General features: G+C 54.9%; 1 protein-coding gene across 8 annotated transcripts in view; it reads left to right on the top strand.

The window, feature by feature from the left end:
* Window positions 1-14,672: 14,672 nt before the first annotated feature.
* Window positions 14,673-18,199, top strand: part of INPP4A (inositol polyphosphate-4-phosphatase type I A) — a 51,730-nt gene continuing 48,203 nt past the window's right edge. For all 8 annotated transcript variants that reach the window (XM_068984570.1, XM_068984545.1, XM_068984511.1 and 5 more), the window contains exons 1-2: window positions 14,673-14,778; window positions 15,327-15,371. In XM_068984570.1, the coding sequence (XP_068840671.1) occupies window positions 14,673-14,778; window positions 15,327-15,371 (151 nt within the window). The remainder of the gene's footprint in view (window positions 14,779-15,326; window positions 15,372-18,199) is intronic.

Genomic DNA, 18,199 nt, shown 5'->3' with positions numbered 1-18,199 from the left:
CACATGAATGAACAGCTGCTGTTCCAGGTTGCAGGCTCCAGGATCACTTGGTGTGTGTGTAGGGGGGAGAGGGGGTGGCGGAGGCGGTCAAGGGCCGCCGGGCCAGGCCTGCCAGTGGAGGGCAGAGCTGCTCTCTTCCCCAGCCCCGGTCTGCCCCTGTCGGCCTGCCCTCACTGGAGGTTGGGGCGCTGTGGCATGAACTGGCTGGTGTGCTGTTAAGCATGAACTGGGTGTGGATGGCGCCTGACCTGCCTGCTGGGGCTCCCCCAACCTGCACTCGGTTGGGGCAGCTTTGAGCGCCACCCTGAGAAACACCTAGGGCTCTGGTCACTGCCCTCAGCTCTCTTTCTGAATCACCTTCTTGAGTTCTCGTCGTCCCTGCCACTGTTGGCTTTGCACTCAGAGCCATGGCCAGACTGCCGTGGGAGAGGCCGCTGGAAGGCCTCAGTGAGGCTCCTCCTTGCCCTGGTCAGGATGGGGTTCCAGGCCGTCTCTGAGGGGCAGCCTGTGAAGGGGGAGCCATGGGCCCTCTCCCCCCCACCAGTCTCCCCTCGGCTCTGGGAGGGAAGGGTGGGCAAAGGGAGACGGGAGGGCAGTCCTGGTCGGGGGGTGGGGGCTGCTGACCTCTGTTGGCCAAGTCCCCTCCTCCTGGCCCAGGTGCCCAGGTGCCCAGGTGAAGTGTGGGCAAGAAAGGACTCTCCTGTGGGCCACGCCCACCTCCCTTCCTGTCGGCCACACAGCGAGTCCCTGTCTCAGTTGCATCGCAGCCGAGTAACACAGCCGAGCAGCTGAAGCTGGAGAGGTCACCTGTCACAGAGGGGCCTGCCCTGTATTCCCTGTGTGAACCCAGGGCCCTGAAGTCCTGTCGGGTTCACTCTGTGTTCTCCACCCGGTAGTGTCCCTGGTTGCAGCTGGAGGAGCAGCCGGTGCACCCCGCATAGACCCCCACGTGCTGCAGCGCGCAGGACGAGTGCCCTGAGGGGCGCCCCGCAGCGTGTAGCACGGAACGTCTCCCTCCGGTTTGAGTTTGTTGGCGCAGAAGGTGAGCTCGACCTGATTGGGTGCTGCCCACTGGAAGGCCTGGGGCTGGCCGGCCATCCCAGTCTCCTGGCTCACTGCCTTGTTCCAGAAATAACTGTCTTCCCGGCATTTCATTGATCTGTGGTGATGCTTCGCATTTCTAGCCCTTTATGGAATAATGTTTCTGCTCAGAAAGTTTTTATTCTCTCATGAATAAAAGGCCAACTTTGACGCTTCTGGCTTAGAAAACAAACTCTCCTAGTGATTATAAAAATAAACTGAAAAAATAAGCAATGAACTCAACCCGCCCTGCTCATGTCATCTGAAGCACATGAACTTTCCAGTTGTGGTCAGGCCTGCTTTGGCTGTGGTCGTCCAGAAGGTAATGTGTGTGACAGTGGCGTGGACTTGCCATGCCTCGTCAGGCGCACACAGCGTCCTGCAGAAGGTGCTGGAGTGCGGGACCCAGCAGGAGCTGGCGGCGGGCTGCCCGTGCATGCGGCTGATCAGAAGCGCCGTGTGGTCTGAGGCCAGTGCACAAACCCCAGAACCTGGGGAGAGCCTGAGGCCTTCTGATGGGTTAGCTCTGGGAGCTGGACCCGCTTGTGTTTTCCCAAAGCTCCACTAGAATGGAGTTTGGGAAGCTGAAGTCCTGCGCTAACAACTTGTTTTCTAGCGAATGGAACCAAAGCCTGGCTTTCTGCTTGCTCACTCGCCAGCAGCTGCAGCTCCATCGGGTCGGGCCTGAAGGGGGAGTCCAGCTTCTCTGTTGGGAGTGCGCTGGCATTAGGTTTGTGAGGAATCCAGGCGGGTCTTCGGGACAGTGGTGTCCCTGGGTGGGTTAGCGTTGGTCAAGACCTGTGTGTCTCCACATTGGGTCTGCTACGATCACGCGTCAGGCCGCTGCCCGAGTGACACGCTGGTTCACACTCCTTGGATAAACTTGAAGAGTGTTGTGCACGTTTCGTAAGGAGGGGGAGGAATGTGTATTATTCTTGAATTCTGGAGTGTGTACCACCAGTGTGAGCTGGGGGCAGCCCGGTGACTATTTCCTCAAGCTGCTTGGCACATTGTTCACTGGCTAAACTGGGACATTCTATAGCGAACAAATCAAACCTGCTGGAGGCAGATCAGAGGAGGAAACCACAGTAGTCCTGCAAAGAGCAGAGCAACCCCTGCTAATTCTGTTAAAGTGTCAGCACCAACAGTAGGGCCGGAGTGATGACTTGCTAACTTTGGGGTCAGTGTATTTTTCATCCTACTTTCCCACTGAAATATAACATGACTTTATGGTATTCTATAAACCCTGTCTCCACCATGAGAAATATGCAACATTTTATGTATATATATGTATATGTATGTATGCACATACACGCACATATATATATGTTTTAAGTTTCAGTATCAGTATTGTTGGCTAGTTTTGTCTGTTCATCCTGCTCATTTTGTGTTTTTTAAAGTAATTTATTTTGAAATATTTTGACAAAAGTAGTTTATCTTTGTCAAGAAGCTTAATCTCAGCTTAGGAGCCCAAACATGAAATTATGCCACCACCACCACCCCCCCAATAAAAGACACTGTTCTCATCCCAGAGTTCTCTCTTGCCTTCTCTAAGAAGACCCGTTCCATCGCTTGTGTCTGTGGTGCTGACTGAAAGCCGGACACGGGCTCAGGACTGGTTAACCAGAGAAGGCACTTGTAAGGAATGTGGCTGGTGACAGAGAAGGACATTCTGTCTAGTGTGTCTTGAATCTGAAATATTTCCTTCAAAGGAGGTCCTGAAAAGGGATGGAGTAAAGAAAGTAATGTTCCAAATAAACCTTGTAAGACGAAAACGATGACTTGTGAAAGAGCTTAAAGACCGAGGGCCTCTGTAAGTGGACAGGCTTATGCCTTTTATTAGCGTCTGTCTGTCGCTTAAATGACTGGTCCTGGTGCTCTGTGTTGCTTTTGGGAGAGAGACTGGGCTAGGAAGACCCATCTTCTGGTCTTGACTTCCCTCTGAAGCTCCTGACCTTGGACAAGCCCTCTGGCCCCGTGAGCCTGGGTCCTGACTGTCATACGCTGCCAGGCAGCGAGCATGGCTACCTGGGCAGGCATTCTCTCCCTGAGAAGGTTTTCTTTCCATGGAGACCAGGTGAGGCAGGTGGGCAGCCGTTGGGGAGGGGGTGCACTCTGGGCTGGCAGGTTGTGGTCATCTCCTCTCTCGAACTTGCACGTGTTGAAAATGTTACGAGAAGCTTGGCCTCTTGTGAGAATCAGGCAGCAGATAGCAAGTCTAGGGAGAGCCTAACTCGGGAGTGCGGGTGGGACAGACAGTGGGCCGCCCCGTCCACGGCCACAGTGCTTGCGCCTGCTGTGGGGCCCCGAGGGTGGTGCTGGGCACCCGTTCTTACACAGAAGCCCCCAGGGCATGTGCTGCCCTTTTCTCTGCAGCTCTCCTGATTTCATGTAAGAGAGCGAAACAATATGTTGGGGTGCTCTGCCATCCTTGGGTCCCCACTCACAGTCCAGGGAGTGTGGCCCCATCCCCGCCCCCTGCCCAGCTTGACAGCTTCCTTTTGGGGGACGGTGGCTGCGGGCCGCCGTTCCTGTGACCAGCCAACTGCCGGGAAAATCTCAGTAGCCATTGCAGGCCTTCCAGGCCTCAGGCCAGGCAAGGATGGGGTGGAAGGTATGGCAGGATAGTCCTTCCGGAGTCACTTAAGGTCTTGTCTGGGTGATGGCTGCTGTATAGCAGCCCCACCTATCACGTTAAATTAAGGTACACTTGAGTTCATTTGTGTTGGGTTCTGTCTGTCGTTAATTTGTAGACCCCTTTTAGCTTTAGTTTCAGAGTTCCAAGAAAAGCGTCTATACCTAGTTCATGTTTATGTTTCCCATTTAAAAGAATGTGAGAGACAGCATACGCTGCGAGCTCTCTGGCTTCTCTCTCTGACGGCTAAGAAGCACTTGCTGCAGGGCCTCTCTGTTCGGCTGTGACTTGAGGCCATGTGGTCCAGCCTCCGTCTCCCGCCTCTGAGTGGGAGCTCTCCCCACAGGCTCCGGTGTCAGGGCAGCACCCAGGCCACAGTGTGTCCCCTCCAGCCAGGGGCCCTGCCCTGGGAGAGAGCCGGCGTGGGGGCTCGGGGAGGACCCTTGCATTTGACCTCTTTGGTGGCTGCAGCCGGAGAGTTGAAAGTGGGGTCTGTCAGAGGGAGGGGGGGACATGTGTATACCTGTGGCTGATTCAAGTTGATGTATGGCGGACACCAACACAATTTGTAAAGCAGTTATCCTCCAATTAAAGGTGAATTAAAAACAAGTGGGGACTGTCGGCCGCACCACGTGCGCAGGGCCGTCGGCAGCAGGGGCGGACAGCGCGGAGGGGCGGGGTGGGGAGGAGAGAGCCGAGCAGAGCTGTCTGTGCTGCCGCCGTGGGCTCCACGGGCCGCTCAGCCATTTTCCTGCCCAGGTTTTGTAAGGCAGCCCAGACCTTTATGAATTCGCACCTTTTCTGCTTAAACCCACCGGTGTGGGATTCTCCAGCTTGCAGCCCAAGGTCCTGTCAAGTGTGGTTTTCTGGTCAGGCTAGGAGCCCTGTCACTGAGCCCCCCGGGACGAGTCAGTGAGCAGAGGGCGCTGCTGCAGCTGGGGTGTGGGCCACCGCCCTGGGAGGGCACCCGTTCTGTGTGCTCTGGCCCCAGGAGCCCTGAGCAGCTGCGGCCACACCCACGTTGGCTGCTCTCTTCACTGAGAGCACAGACCTCTCCCACGAGGGAGAAGCACAGGAACAGCGCGGCGGCGGGGGGCTCCCGTCGAGGAGGCTGGAGGGAGTAAGGCCCAGCCTCCAGGTGGCCAGTTCTGGGTGGGGCAGAGACAGGCACAGGCCAGGCCCTACAGCCTTGGGTTTGGGTGGGAAGAGAAGAGACAGCGTCTCAGGCAGAGAACAGGGCAGTCCAGCGCTGGGAGCCAGAGTTCCCTGCCGGCTGCATCTAGAACCCAGCTTTGGGTGAGTGCCTGGGAGTGGGGCCTTGGGTCTGTGGTGACACTTTCCTTCATAGGCTGCAGACACGCTGAGCCCCGGGTCCCATGGAAGCCCTGGTCCTCCCCTCTCTGATCCCCTGGGAGATGCATGTCTTCACGGGCAGTGGGAATCAATAAATACTGGATGGTTTCTTCCATCCTAAACACGTGTATTTGGGGATTTCTGTGGTCTTGCCGAGAGGCCAGCACAGAGACAGACTTGCATTTAATTACGTGAGGGCTTCGAGTGGCCCAGATGACAGAGGAGCAGGCCGTGAGGCTGGTTGCAGTCGGGACCTTCTAGGAGAGTCCCCAGCACTGACGGTGGCTCTCACGCTGGCCTGTGCGCTGGGAGCCGCGCTGTCTTTGTCCGCAGCATCCTGGGGAGCTGGTGTAAAATCGGGCGGCAGATGGAGCCTGGAGCATGGGGGTGAGGGGAGTGTCGTGAAGGACATGGGGTCAGTTCATCCCTGGTTCAGCACCTGGGGTGCCCCTGCTGGAACCGGGGGAACCAGCCAGGGAAGGTCTTGGAAGACGTCCCACCAGTGTGGCCCTCAGATTGCCCACCACTCATGTTCTCTGTGATACGTTTTCTGAGGGTACCTCCTCTTCATCTCTGGGTCCCTGAGACCTGGCCCCTGAGGTGTTGCTGACGAGATGCCCCCCATGCCGTGCACTTATTGTGAAACTGTGTCTCCTCTCCCTTCTAGAGGTGAGCACCCAGGCCTGCGGTGCTCAGCATGAGCGCTCGTCAGCCGTTTATTCACAGAGACTTAGTTTCAGGTAAGTTCCTGCAGAAAGTCCCTTGGAGGTTCATGGTTTGCAGGCGAGTCACTGGGGCTGAGCTGCACTTTTAAAGCAGGGTGTGCCTGAGGCTCCCTGCAGGAGCTGGTTTTTAGGGAGGGCTCACAGAGGACAGCTGACCAGGACTTCTAGAGCCAGGAGGCCACAGGCCACAGCCAGAGGGGGGAAGGGGCCACAGTGCTCACGGGGACAGAAGGGGCTGCAGGGGCTGTCAAGCCAGGGCCGCGGGGCAGACGTGCTGAGGCGGGCTGACGTCTGGACCTCTGGGGAGGGTGCTGCTGGCATGAGTCACTGATGGTTGGGGTGTAGGCACGAGAGGAAGAGGCGGCCAGGCACTCGCACTGATCTGGGTCTTGGCTGGAGCTGCTGGAAGGATGGAGCCATGTTAACCGGGGTGGGAGGATTGAGGGGCCAGGCGATGCGGGGCGGGGAGCAGGGACGGGAAGGGCCTGGGCTTGTCCTGCTCAGGGCACTCCCCCCCACACCCCCCCACATCCCCCCACACCCAGTCCTTTACAGCGGCAGGCACCGGGGATTGGGCCCACGGAAGACACTTTTTCCATGGAACAGTGTGGGGTGGGGGATGGCTCTGGGATGATTGCAGTGTGCTCTATTTACTCTGCACTTCATTTCTGTTGTTACTGCGCCAGCTCCACCGCAGATCATCAGGCATCAGACCCCTGACGCTGGGGACCCCTGATTCAGAGGGATATCCGTGGCCCACCTGGAGCCTCGCACTTCCCACTGGAGTCCAGAGGTGTGCGTCGGTTGGAGTCTAGGTTAGGGCACTGAATCCTGTCTACCGCCGTATCCATTGAACTAGCGGGGCGGGTTCGTTAACTGAATCGGGTGAACTTACTGCCTCGCTGTCCGTTCAGTGTCACTGTCAGCCAGCAGGCCTTGAGGAAATGGGCGGACGCAGGAGAGGACAGATCGACCCGCCCCTGCTGAGTGAGCGCAGGCCCCTTGGGGCCCTGGGTCGGCTTGTTTGGGTCTGCAGGTGAGAATATACACCAGCTGTAGCACATTTCTTGTTTCCCTGTGCTTGCCTTTCTGAGACACGTCACTTTCCAGCGTTTAAGTACTGGCAACCCCAAACTGCTGTTTTGAAACTCACTCATGTGCTCGGCCTTGGTCTTAGGGTCCCAGTCAAAGTCTGAGCCCACCCCCTCCCCGCTCCCCTGCTCTGCACAGGGGCTGGAGCAGAAAGTAGGTGAGATCCGGGTCCCTGCCCCAAAGGGGAGGGAGGAGGCGGCCTCCCTACAGGCTCTCTCCAGCACAGAGGGGCCGTGGGGCCACCCCCTGGAGAACAGGATCCCAGGCTGTCCGGCCCTAGGGCTGGGGTGGGGTCTCCGTCCACCCGCCCCTCTGATGGGGGAGGGGCACAGCCTCCTCCCGCTAGCAGTCATATCCTCATCTTACAGGAAGGTGGCCCGTGGAGGTGCCCTGGCTCCCAGTGGCTCACCAGGTCTTGATCGCAGAGCCTGGCCTCCCCCGCCAAGGCCCACCACCTCCAAGAACGGACCTCCATTCACCAGTTCCTTCCCAGCAACAGCTGTTAGGCCTGAATTTGTGTGATATTGTTTGAAACTATGATCGCTCTGAGCCGAAGCACAGCAAAGTGTCATGGACCTGGAGGCAGAGTTGTGGCTGGAGAACCCAGGGAGGCTGGGGAATTGAGACTCAGCTGGAAGGAAGGCCTTTTTGGCTCATAGAGGCCCCAGGGCGAGTGCAGGGCAGATTGGGCGTGTGGAAGATTCCTAGGGGAGGAATGCACACGTCACTGGAGGCTCTGTGGGCTGTCACGGGTTTCTTTACACAGGTGCTGCTCCTCGGGGCATCCTACGGTGCTGTGATTCTTGCTTTACAGATGGTGAAACTGAGGCGGGGAGAAGCTCTGTCACTCTTGCAGGAGCAGGGGTCTGAAGCAGCAGTAAGTGAGCAGGCGCCTGGGCGCACGGCCCAGCTCTGGGCCTCTGCTGGTTGGCGCAAGCTTCCAGGTCCTGGAAGGGCCGGTGTTGAGGGCCCTGTGGACCAGAGTGTCTGGGACTGGCGGAGTCGAGGCCAGAGCACCGGGGGCCGAGCCTCAGGCTTGCCTGTGTGCCTGCTTAGAGCCCTCTGCTTTGGTCCCTGTCCCTGGGCCCTCCGGCCTTACCTGCCCAGTTACTTCCTGAGCCTTTGCCTCAGGCAGCGTTCCTGGCCTTTTGTGGGAAGGAGGCATATTTGGCTTTGCTTGCCAGCTGGCTCAGTAGGTAAAGAAACTGCCTGCAGTGCAGGAGACTGCCTGTGTGTTAAAGGTTCTTACTCAGGTGAGGCTCAGGGTTGGGGGTGGGGGCTCTGCTCCTGCTCTGCAGTCACGGGGGCCTAGTTTCCTTCCATCCAGTGACTCCACGTTCCCTGGGCGTAGAACTGCCCACCAGGCCCCTGTGTGCAGCCGGGAGTCCAGGGAAATGAGGATCCCATGACCACCTCACCATCTGCATCTGAGCTGGTGTGTGTCCCTTCTGCACGGGTCACCCAGCTTTCTCTGTCCCTGCAAAGGGGCTGGAGGGACCTGCCAGGTAGGTGAGGTCTGTCATGGGCCTTGATGTTTTCTTAGTAGGTGCTTGTTAGACCCCTGGTCTATATTTAGGCTTGAACTCCGCACCCAGGAGGATATGGAGGAAACGAGGGCTTGAGGTCTGGCCTTTGCAGGACACGGGTGCCCGGCTGGTCATTCCACCAGCACACAGGAAGCGGACCATCCCGCTGTGCAGACTGGCTGGTGGATTAGGGAGCCTCTGTGAGGGGCGTCACCAGGGTCAGCTGCTTGACGCCCGAGAGCCAATGCTTGAGAGACAACTGCCAGTAGGAGTGGAAAGGCTGCTTTATTTAGCAGGCTGGCAACCTGTGGGGAGATGGCAAACTCATGTTCATAGTGAAAGTGAAGTGAAAGTTGCTCAGACATGTCCGACTCTTTGCAACCTCATGGACTATACAGTCCTATAGTCCATGGACTATCTACAGAATTCTGCAGGCCAGAATGCTGGAGTGGGCAGCCTTTCCCTTCTCCAGGGGATCTTCCCAACCCAGGGATCAAACCCAGGTCTCCCGCATTGCAGGTGGATTCTCTACCAGCCGAGCCACAATGGGAGCCCTAACTACAAAGTTTCTGCTTGACTGTGATCATTTTTAAAGTGAGAATCATTGAGGGGGTGGGGAGGAGGTCATTCATTACCTTCCATTGTGTGCATGATGGTGAGATATTGGGGCAGTGCTCCAGGAATCTGTTGCTCAGCCTGAAGTCCTCCCCTGGGATGGGGGCCCTAGTTCCAGCAGAAGAATGCAAACATTTTGTTATAGATATTCCTTGAGGGGGGTCAGGACTCTGCCCCAAGGCTGCGCTGTTGCTTCTTTTGTATCCCCTCTCTGATGAGCAACTTTTGAATCTGTCCTTTGGAACTCAGGGAGGGTCTCGGAAGCTGAATGAAGCCTGTTTTCCTACAACCAAGAGGCAGGGGACACGGGAAGGAGTTTCACCCGGGAGGGCCCCACCCCACAGAGCAGGGGTCCTGCTCTGCTGCGAACAGGCTGTTGGCTGCAGGGGAGGCTTCATGTGGAAGGGGCAGCTGTCCCTTCTTGGGTTATAAGCAGTAATTTTCCTGCCTGTGAGCTATGTGACGCCTCATCCATCAGTGACTGCCCATCCTGGATGGGGATGTGAGAGAGAGCACTTCCTCTTTCTGATTCCTGAGCCAGCCTCCTCCTCAGGGGCTGTGCTGACTCCTCAGGCCTTCCCTGACCTTCGCTCTTGGAGAGCACGGCACCAGGGAGCTTCGCTGCTGCGGTGCCAGCGATAGAGTGCAGAGGGCTGGGACGGGAGAGGAGCAGCCCCAGGTGGCCTCGGGGCTTCTTGCTTTGGGTTGAGGCTGGTCATTCATCCTTTACCCTCCATGTGACCTTGAGGAAGTCACCCTGCCTGGATTTCTCTGACTGCATCCATGCAACTCGTAAAATTTTAAGATGCTTTTGAGAAGACCCTCCCCCTGCACCCAGTGTTCTGACAGATGCCCATGGGGCCGTCCTCCCCCTCAGCTCCTGCTCAGTAGAGGTTCCTGAGCCAGAGGGGCCTCTAGACCCTTCCCAGGCCTTGTTCTGTGGAAGGAGGGTGGGGAAGCCTTCCCAAGACCAGCTCCTCCAGGAGCAACGCTGTGTGAGCCATGGGTCCTCCCCGTCCTTGGCCATGTCTCCCTGCCCCCAGTGGTGGAAGGGACGTTGGATGGAGGAGGTTACACGTCTCTCACAGAGTGAGGAGCCGAGGCAGTTAGTTTCAGGAGTTCTTGCTTCTTTCCTAAAAATTCACGTCCTTCTAAACAATTCCCCTGCCCTCTCTGTCCTGTTTAAAAGTCATTTTTTCTTGCTAATGAGCGCTGGTCTTCAAATGGGGATAGGAGGAAACCAGGGACCTTGGGAATATAAGAATCCTAGGTGAATTACCTTAAATTAATGAGACTAATAAGGGAAGTCGAGTTCAGCTGTGCAAATTAGCTTCGTGTTATGGGTCTTGATGACTTAAATTGCCGGTCTTAATTAGATGCCCCCCCCCTAAAACCATGAGGCGGCTTCTGAGATCCTTTTGACCTAAAAGCTTCTCTGATCCATTCACTCTGTCGAGTATAAAATTAGCCTAGAGGTGTTCCTCTTTAAGCTATATCCAGAGTCTCACAGGGCCTCTGGTGTCCGCCACCCTCCAGGGGCTGGGTGGGCACCCTGCGAGAGGTGGGGCTGCGCTGGTGGAGGAGCCTTCCTGGGGAGGCAGGCCTTCGGGGCGCAGGTGTGGCCCTCTGCTCAGTGGCCTGTCTCCCCGTCCCGACGCCGAAGGGGAGACGCAGGTAACGCGCTGCGCAGGCAGCTGGGCAAGTAAGGGGATTTCTGGGTGCCACCTCTGCCTCTGGCCAGTGCGGAGTGCAGTTCTCAGTGATTCGGGAGGGTGGCAGTAAGCTGAGAAAGAAAGTGCTTCTGGCACGCCCCCAGACATGGCCATCGTTGACAAGGGGTCCCCGACTGGCTCTGTCCCTCCGGGCCCTTCTTTTTAAATGTCTTTAGCCGGAGCACAGGTAGACATCCATTAAAAACACACGAGGTGCGGAGCTGACATGAACTCTTTTACAGCCGTTGGAAGGATCGGCCTTTTTATTGGGTGTGAAGACCATTCACAAACAGCTCAGTGAATTTTTCCCACAGTGAATCCACTCAAAGAACCATCCAGAAGGAGACGGAACCCCCCACCCCCCCCAGCCTCTCACGCCCTCCCCGGCCAGTTCTGCCCCTCGGAGACACTAACACCACTGTCCTGGCTTCCCACACCACGCACCCGCCCGCCCAGCGCCCGAACTTCACAGCCGTGGCGTTGCCTGGAACGTGCTCTCGTGCGTCTGGCTTTCCCCCTTGGCGTTGTTCCTAAGGGTCGTCTGTGTGGTTTTGTCTATTCCGCTGTGGATGGACACTTGGATTGTTTCTGTTTTTTTTTTGAATATAGAAACATCCGTATTCTTTACTTTTGATTAATTTGTCTGTCAGGTCTCAGTTGTGACACATGGGTCTTCATTGCATCACGTGGGTTCTAGTTGTGCGCAGGCTCAGTTGCCCCGCGGCACGTGGACTCTTCCCGGACCGGGGATCGGACCCGCATCCTCTGCAGTGGCAGGTGGATTCCTAACCACTGCGCCACCGGGGAAGTCCCTCTAGTTTATTATAAATGTTACTGCTTTGCGTTTTCTTCACACACTTTTTGGTGAACCTGAGTGTGCGTTTCTGTGAGCAGTTGCACTCTGAGTTATGTATCTTCAGTGTGGGTATGGCTGTACCATCTTACACTCCCCCAGCAGTGTGTCAGGGCCCCATTTACTCCACATCCTTGTCAGCACTTGGTACTGCCCGACTGTTGCAGTTTAGCTGTTCTGGTGGGTGCACAGAGGTATCTCATGGTTACAGTTAGTATTTTCCTGATGACTAATGAGGTTGAAGAACTTCTTGTGTGTATGTCGCCTTTATTAATCATTTTAATCATTGTAGCAGCCAGATAGTAGTGTGTCTTACAGATGTTCCGAAATGCACTTACCTGTAGCTGGGCATTTAGATTGCTTCCTAGGCATCTCTGGACCCTTGGTGAGAATTTTGTATTGTTGACAGATTTTGATAAATAATGTCAGCTTGCTTTCTAGAGTATTCAGACCTTTCCAGAATGTTATCAGTAGTGTAGGAGAACTCTGTCGAGTTTCCCCTAGGTCAGCGAGCAAAGCATATTCTCATTAGAAGAACAAGCAAAACCTTTTTAAGGAGCCTACTTTAGATAACTCTAGGTGTACTTACGGAGAAGGCAGTGGCACCCCACTCCAGTACTCTTGCCTGGAAGATCCCATGGACGGAGGAGCCTGGTGGGCTGCAGTCCATGCTAAGGGTCAGACACGACCGAGTGACTTCCCTTTCCCTTTTCACTTTCATGCATTGGAGAAGGAAATGGCAACCCACGCCAGTGTCCTTGCCTGGAGAATCCCGGGGACGGGGGACCCTGCTGGGCTGCCGTCTCTGGGGTCTCACAGGGTCGGACACGACTGAAACGACTTAGCAGCAGGTGTACTTAATGTTCTCTCATTATTATGATTGAGTTTGGTAACTTTTCCAGAATATTTTCTATGAGCATCCCTCTTTTATGAATTCATACCTTTTGCCACTTGCATTTTTAGTGAGTTTTTTTGGTCAGTTTGTGTGTTATTGTAAAATGCAGGCCTCAGTCCTGTAAGATCTTTCTCCATCTGATCCATTGTTGTAGCAGATCTTTGACGTGATGCCTCTTGATGTCAGCTCACTGTTTAGTCTCCCCCTTGGTGACCTCTCTGGGGTGTCCCCAGCCAGGCCACTGCCCTCCTCTGACGTGCCCAGGCCCAAGGTCCCTGGGTGCCCCGTGGGAGGGGGAGAAACACAGCCTGCAGGGGAGGGGGTTTGCAGTTTCGGCTGCTCACGCTGGCCGCCGAGGTCTGCCTGGCAGCGCTGTGCTGCGCTGGGGCCCGAGTGTTGTGCTCTGGAGGCTCGCAGGACCGGGCAGCCGCGCTGGGCTGGGAGCCACATTTTCAGTGCCGGCTCCCGTCCTCCCGCGTGTGTTTCTCACTGCCGCCCTGACAGGTGGGTACAGCCCCCCTTGTCTTAGTCACCAGAAAGCAGAGCCTCTGAGGTGCCCAGCTTCTCCCAGAGCCTGACGTTTGTAGCAGGAAGCCTGGGGCTCAGCCTCTTATCTCCTCCTTTCCCTGAGCCACATCCCAGCTCCCCAGCAGGCCCTCCAGGGCTGGCGCCCCCCTTCCCCTGATCAGCACAGGAAGGGGGATAGGAATGAGCACTGTTTCTCATTCTTTGGGGCTTTGAGCAAAACATCTGTTTTTGAGTTAAAAGTTTAGACTGGTGTGTGGGGCACAAAGGAGCGTATAGTAGCGCTGGGCTTCCCCCCATTTTTAGGCATGAAAATATTAACGTACATGTTATAATAAGCATTCCCGAGAACTTCATGTCTGCTCAGCTTGTTAAGTTTATACTTTTCTATTTTTAGATGATGAATTTGGATGTGCTTCTGTGAAGAGATGCCACGTGTCTCTACTGGCCCAAGGACAAACATGTCCAGTAAGTTGCCGGGTGAATTAACCCAAGAGCGGGAACTCAGGCCCTTCAGATGCAAAGGTGTTGACATCCTTTGAGAAGACGGGGTGTCTGGATATATGGGGACCTTTGAGGGGATTTTTTAAAAAATTATATTTATTTAGTTTTAATTGATGATTGCTTTACAATTTTGCTTGGATTTCTGTTTTGAGGCCTGGAGTCTTCTGCTGTCGTTTAGAAGTTGCTCTGTAGGAGCTGGTCCATATTCTGATGAGTTATTGATGTATTTGTGGGGAGGCAGGCGGTCTCCCCGGCTTACTCCTCCTCTGTCTTCTTCCACTCTCTGAGGGGATGTTGTAAACCAGCCTTACTGCCTGGTCTAATTATTTGAACTTCTAAAGGTTGGTTCCTGCTAGAGATAGCAGGAGTGGCGGCATAAAGGGTTGGAAGAATTTGAAGCCCATTCCTCGCCGAGTATGCCGCCTCTCAGAGCAGCGCGTGAGCTCCGTGCTGGCCGGAGCATCTGGGCGGCTCAGCCCGTGGTGGCTCCTTGCCCAGAGACCCCATGCCCGAAGCACAGCACTGTCCACTGAGGTGCAGATGGTCGTGCCTTATGGGAAAGAAAGCCCGAGTGACGCAGCTGGCGTTCCTGTGGCCCTGGGGCAGAGAACAAGGCTGGAGACGTGCCTTTGGTCCCCAGGTTCCGCTGTCCTGTTTTGGCCAGTGGGCGGCAGACCTCTCTCTTCCCACACCTCTTATCCTTCAAAGAGAGATGGCAGTGAGCTGATTTCTCATTTTAAAGCTCCTCTGAGACTCGTCAATGGGAAATCATAACAAAGCCAACCCCAGCCATAGTTTATGATTATGTATGAGGCATCGTTTAATGTGGTCGTCTCTGGGTAAGAGACCGTGCTCTCTTTATGGAGTGCTGTGGGTGAGAGCAGAGGAGGTGATTAGACAGGACCTGGATCGTCAGACTCTCCCCTCCTCACCTGCCGGGGACCCTGGCTTCACTGAATCTTGCCCGTGTAGGTCACGTGCTCTCTGCATGAGGCCACAGTGTCTCTCTGTGAGTTCTTGTGTTTGTTTAAACCAGTGTTTGTTCCTGTTTCCCAGGACAGCTGCCGCCTTAGGGGACGCGGGCGTGGTGCCGGGGCTTCTGGGGACTCAGGCGTGGTCTGACCCGGGAACAGGAAGTCATCCTCACCAATGCCATCATGGCAGCGAGAGAGCACAGCCCTCGCCATGGTGCCAGGGCCCGTGCGGTGCAGCGGGCCTCCACCATCGACGTGGCAGGCGACATGCTGGGCCTCTCTCTGGCAGGTGAGCCTCAGCAGGCTGCCTGTGGGCCCTCGCTGTGGTGGTGCCGGGGGGTGCGGGGCCTGGCAGCCCCGTTTGAACTGGAAGAGGGAAAGTCAGCCCTCTTCCTGGGACTTGCATGCCCTGGAACCTGCCCGCCGGGGGTTTTCCAGGTTGCGTGGGCACCTCCATGGCTCACTGGCCAGTAGGTAATGTGGGAGTGTCCACAGTGCCTGTGTGAGAGGTGCCCGGACCATAGTGAAAGCCCTTCGCGCTGTGGATGTGCAGGCCCGGGGGAGGGGATTTAGTCTCGGGGTCCGTGACGTCCTAGGACTCTCAGACCATCTCATGTAACAGTTTGGGAGGAGGCGGAGTGTTGGGTCCCCCCCATCCCGTTTTATTGAGGAGTGACTGACATATCAGTACATCACTGTAAGCTCAAAATGTAGAGCTTGCTGGTTTGATGTATGCCTACTGCGTCGCCACTGGTGACTGGGCTTTTTGCCTCAAATCGGAAAGCAGGGGAAAGTTGATTAAGGCTGATTTTTTTCTGTCATTTCTCTTCTATCCAGGAAATGTGCAGGATCCAGATGAGCCCATTTTAGAATTCAGCTTAGGTAGGTGTCTTTAATTTTTCATGTTAATGTACATGTAGCGTAAAACCCAAAACAAAAGCACCACAGCTGGCAGGAGTTTGTACAGAGACCTTGTCGCTGCCTCCACAGCTGCGGAAGTGCTTCTGAGAAGGGGAGGCCGAGAGGCCGGTGGGAGCCTCCTGCGCATGGGAGGGGCCCTCAGCTGCCCGGCATGGGACGCCCGTCTCCTCCACGTGTGCTCCGTCCAGGCTGGTGGTGGGGAGCGGGCAGGAGGGGGCCCCCAGAGATGCAGAGTCAGCCTCGCCGGGGAGAGGCGGGAGGGGTGAGGACATGGGGCTATCCCTGTGGTGCCGCTCTCTGGCGCTCAGACCCTCACTCCATGAGCAGAGGCGCTGACGCCCGCGTGCTCCCCGCTCATGAGCCTCAGTGAGAGCGCGCCCAGAGTCGGGTAGTGTGGCTCGCTGCGGGCTCACCTGCAGGAGCTTCTTCGCCAGGGCCCAGCACTTGCTGGTATTCTTCCCCTCGTCCTGTCCGTGAAAGACTGCTGAGTGAGGCGTGCCCACCTCGCCCTTTCCACCCTCCTCCTTCCCATCCTAACTCTGCCTGGCTACTCCTCAAGGCTGGAGGCTCTCTCTGGTGAAAGTAAACTCAGTCCTCCACAGAGATGCAGAAATGCTGGCCTTTGGAAGCCAGCCAAAGCAGTCAGCTGGCCACCCAGTTACTGTCAGGGAGCCTGCCTAGGCCAACATGCCCTGCAGCCTGCTGAGACCACCTTCTTAGAACTGAATGTCTCACAAGGATGGGTGTATGTTTGTTGATCACAGTCTTATTCGTAATAACCAGCACTGGAAACAGCGTCCATCAGCTGGAAGATTGACTAACTATGTTATGTGCATACAGAGGATGGCTGCTCAGCTGAGAAAAGGACCAAATCCCTGATAGACCCCTGGGTGCGTCTCAGAAGCACCGTGAAAAGTGAAAGAAGCCGTAACAAGAGGCTGGGTATTGTGTAATTCCATTTTCGTGAAAGTGAGAAGGACGAGTCTGTAGTGAGAGAGCACAGGTTAATGCTTACCTGGGAGTGAGGTAAGGGCAGGGAGCCCTTTGGGGCGACGGAGATGCTCCCTGTCTGGACAGTCGTGGTGGGTCTAGGAGTGTGTGCGCTGATCAGAATTGAGTGCCACATTTAAAGTGGATGTGTTTTACATACAAATTATTCCTCAAAGGTGATATAAAGCAAAATGAAAGAATAGTTTGCTGGAAGGCTCACAACATGAAAGAAAAAGAGAGATTAGAAACAACAGAGCTTGGGCTTCCCTGCTCGTCCTGCGGGTAAGAGTCCTGCCGATGCAGGGGACACAGGTTCGATCGCTGGTCCAGGAGGAACGCCTGTGTTGTGGAGTACCTAAGCCCGTGCGTCACGACTGCTGAAGCCCGCGTGCCCTAGAGCCCGTGCTCTGCAGTAAGAGAAGCCGCTGCCAGTGAGAAACCCACACACCACAGCTATAGAGCAGCCCCCGCTCGCTGCAGCCGAAGAAGAAGCTGGCACAGCAAGGAAGACCCAGCCCAGCCAGAAACAAACAAATGAAGCGATCCACAAGAGGGACAAACCGAGGGAAAGGAAGATCCGGGAAACAGAGCCCAGCACAGGAGAGAAGTCAGAGAAACCCTGTAATGAGTAGTCTGCTTAGTCTAATAAAGTAGGACATGGATGTAACAAAAACGTTGAGTTAACCTGACTATAGAGAGGTGAGAGTTGATAGAATGGAGATAAAAGTCTTCACCCTATAATAGAAATGTAGAAATCAGGACATTTCTGAATCTGACAAGTCAAGGGCAATAATATAGTCATGTTAATTAGACAGACGGAGGAAGAAACAGCTTAAAAAGGTGAGGGAGAATTTTATGTTAAATGAATTTTACTATACACACACACACACAACAGAAGGTGAGGAGTAGGAGCCAGATAATTGAGTAGTCAAACATTTTATCTTGAAAACAGAATTTAAAACTGAAAAGCACTCATTTAAAAACCTTTATTAGAGAAAATGTTGGAGGGAAAGAAAACCCTATCAGAGAGGCCCACAGTCAGCGTCTTGGTATGTATCCTTGCAGATACGTTTTTACACCCACACAGTGCTATACAGAAATTGTTAACGATTTTCTGGTTGTGGAGGCAATGGAATTATTTACAGAACTGTCATCCTGGTGTTTTTTAAAAGTCATTTTGGAAAGTCTTTAATTTGTTAATTCCTTCTGTTTTCTGTGTGTTGGCTTTTTGGCCGTGAGGCATGTGGGACTCCTAGCTCCCTGACCCTGCGTTGGAAGGCAAAGTCCCAACCACGTAGCGCTAGGGAAGGACCATCATCCCAGTGTTCTTAATGCGGTTTTTTCGTGTAGCAGAACATCACTGGCGTCCTTTCGTTTTAGCCTGCGTGGGTCTGCCACCTCATCGTTTTAGATGTCTGCAGAGTCTGCTGTGTAACTGTGCCGTGTTTATTTTAACCAGTCTCCTGTTGCTGGGCACTTTGGTCTTTTCAGTTTGCCGTCGTAGACACCAACAGTGAAGGTCCTTGTACCTGGGTCTTTCACATATTTTGTTGCTTCTCTCCTTAGGATAAATAATAGGATATAGAATTGCTGAGTCAAATGATAGGCACCTGAAATGTGTTTTACCAGTTTACCTCAGTAGCATTTATTCGGCTGGGACCACAGATGCTCTGGTTGGAAAGACACCACGTACACATCAGGGATTAGTGGTTTCTATGGAAATATGCCAGAGGAGTTACGTGAGTGACAAGCCGGAGATGTGGCTGTGGGCCCCTGAGAGGAAGCTTCATGGAAGTCAT

Source organism: Capricornis sumatraensis, chromosome 1 (assembly GCF_032405125.1).
Source record: "Capricornis sumatraensis isolate serow.1 chromosome 1, serow.2, whole genome shotgun sequence".
Lineage (NCBI taxonomy): Eukaryota > Metazoa > Chordata > Mammalia > Artiodactyla > Bovidae > Capricornis > Capricornis sumatraensis.
The sequence above is the reverse complement of the archived record's forward strand: the minus strand, read 5'-3'. Positions and strand labels throughout refer to the sequence as shown.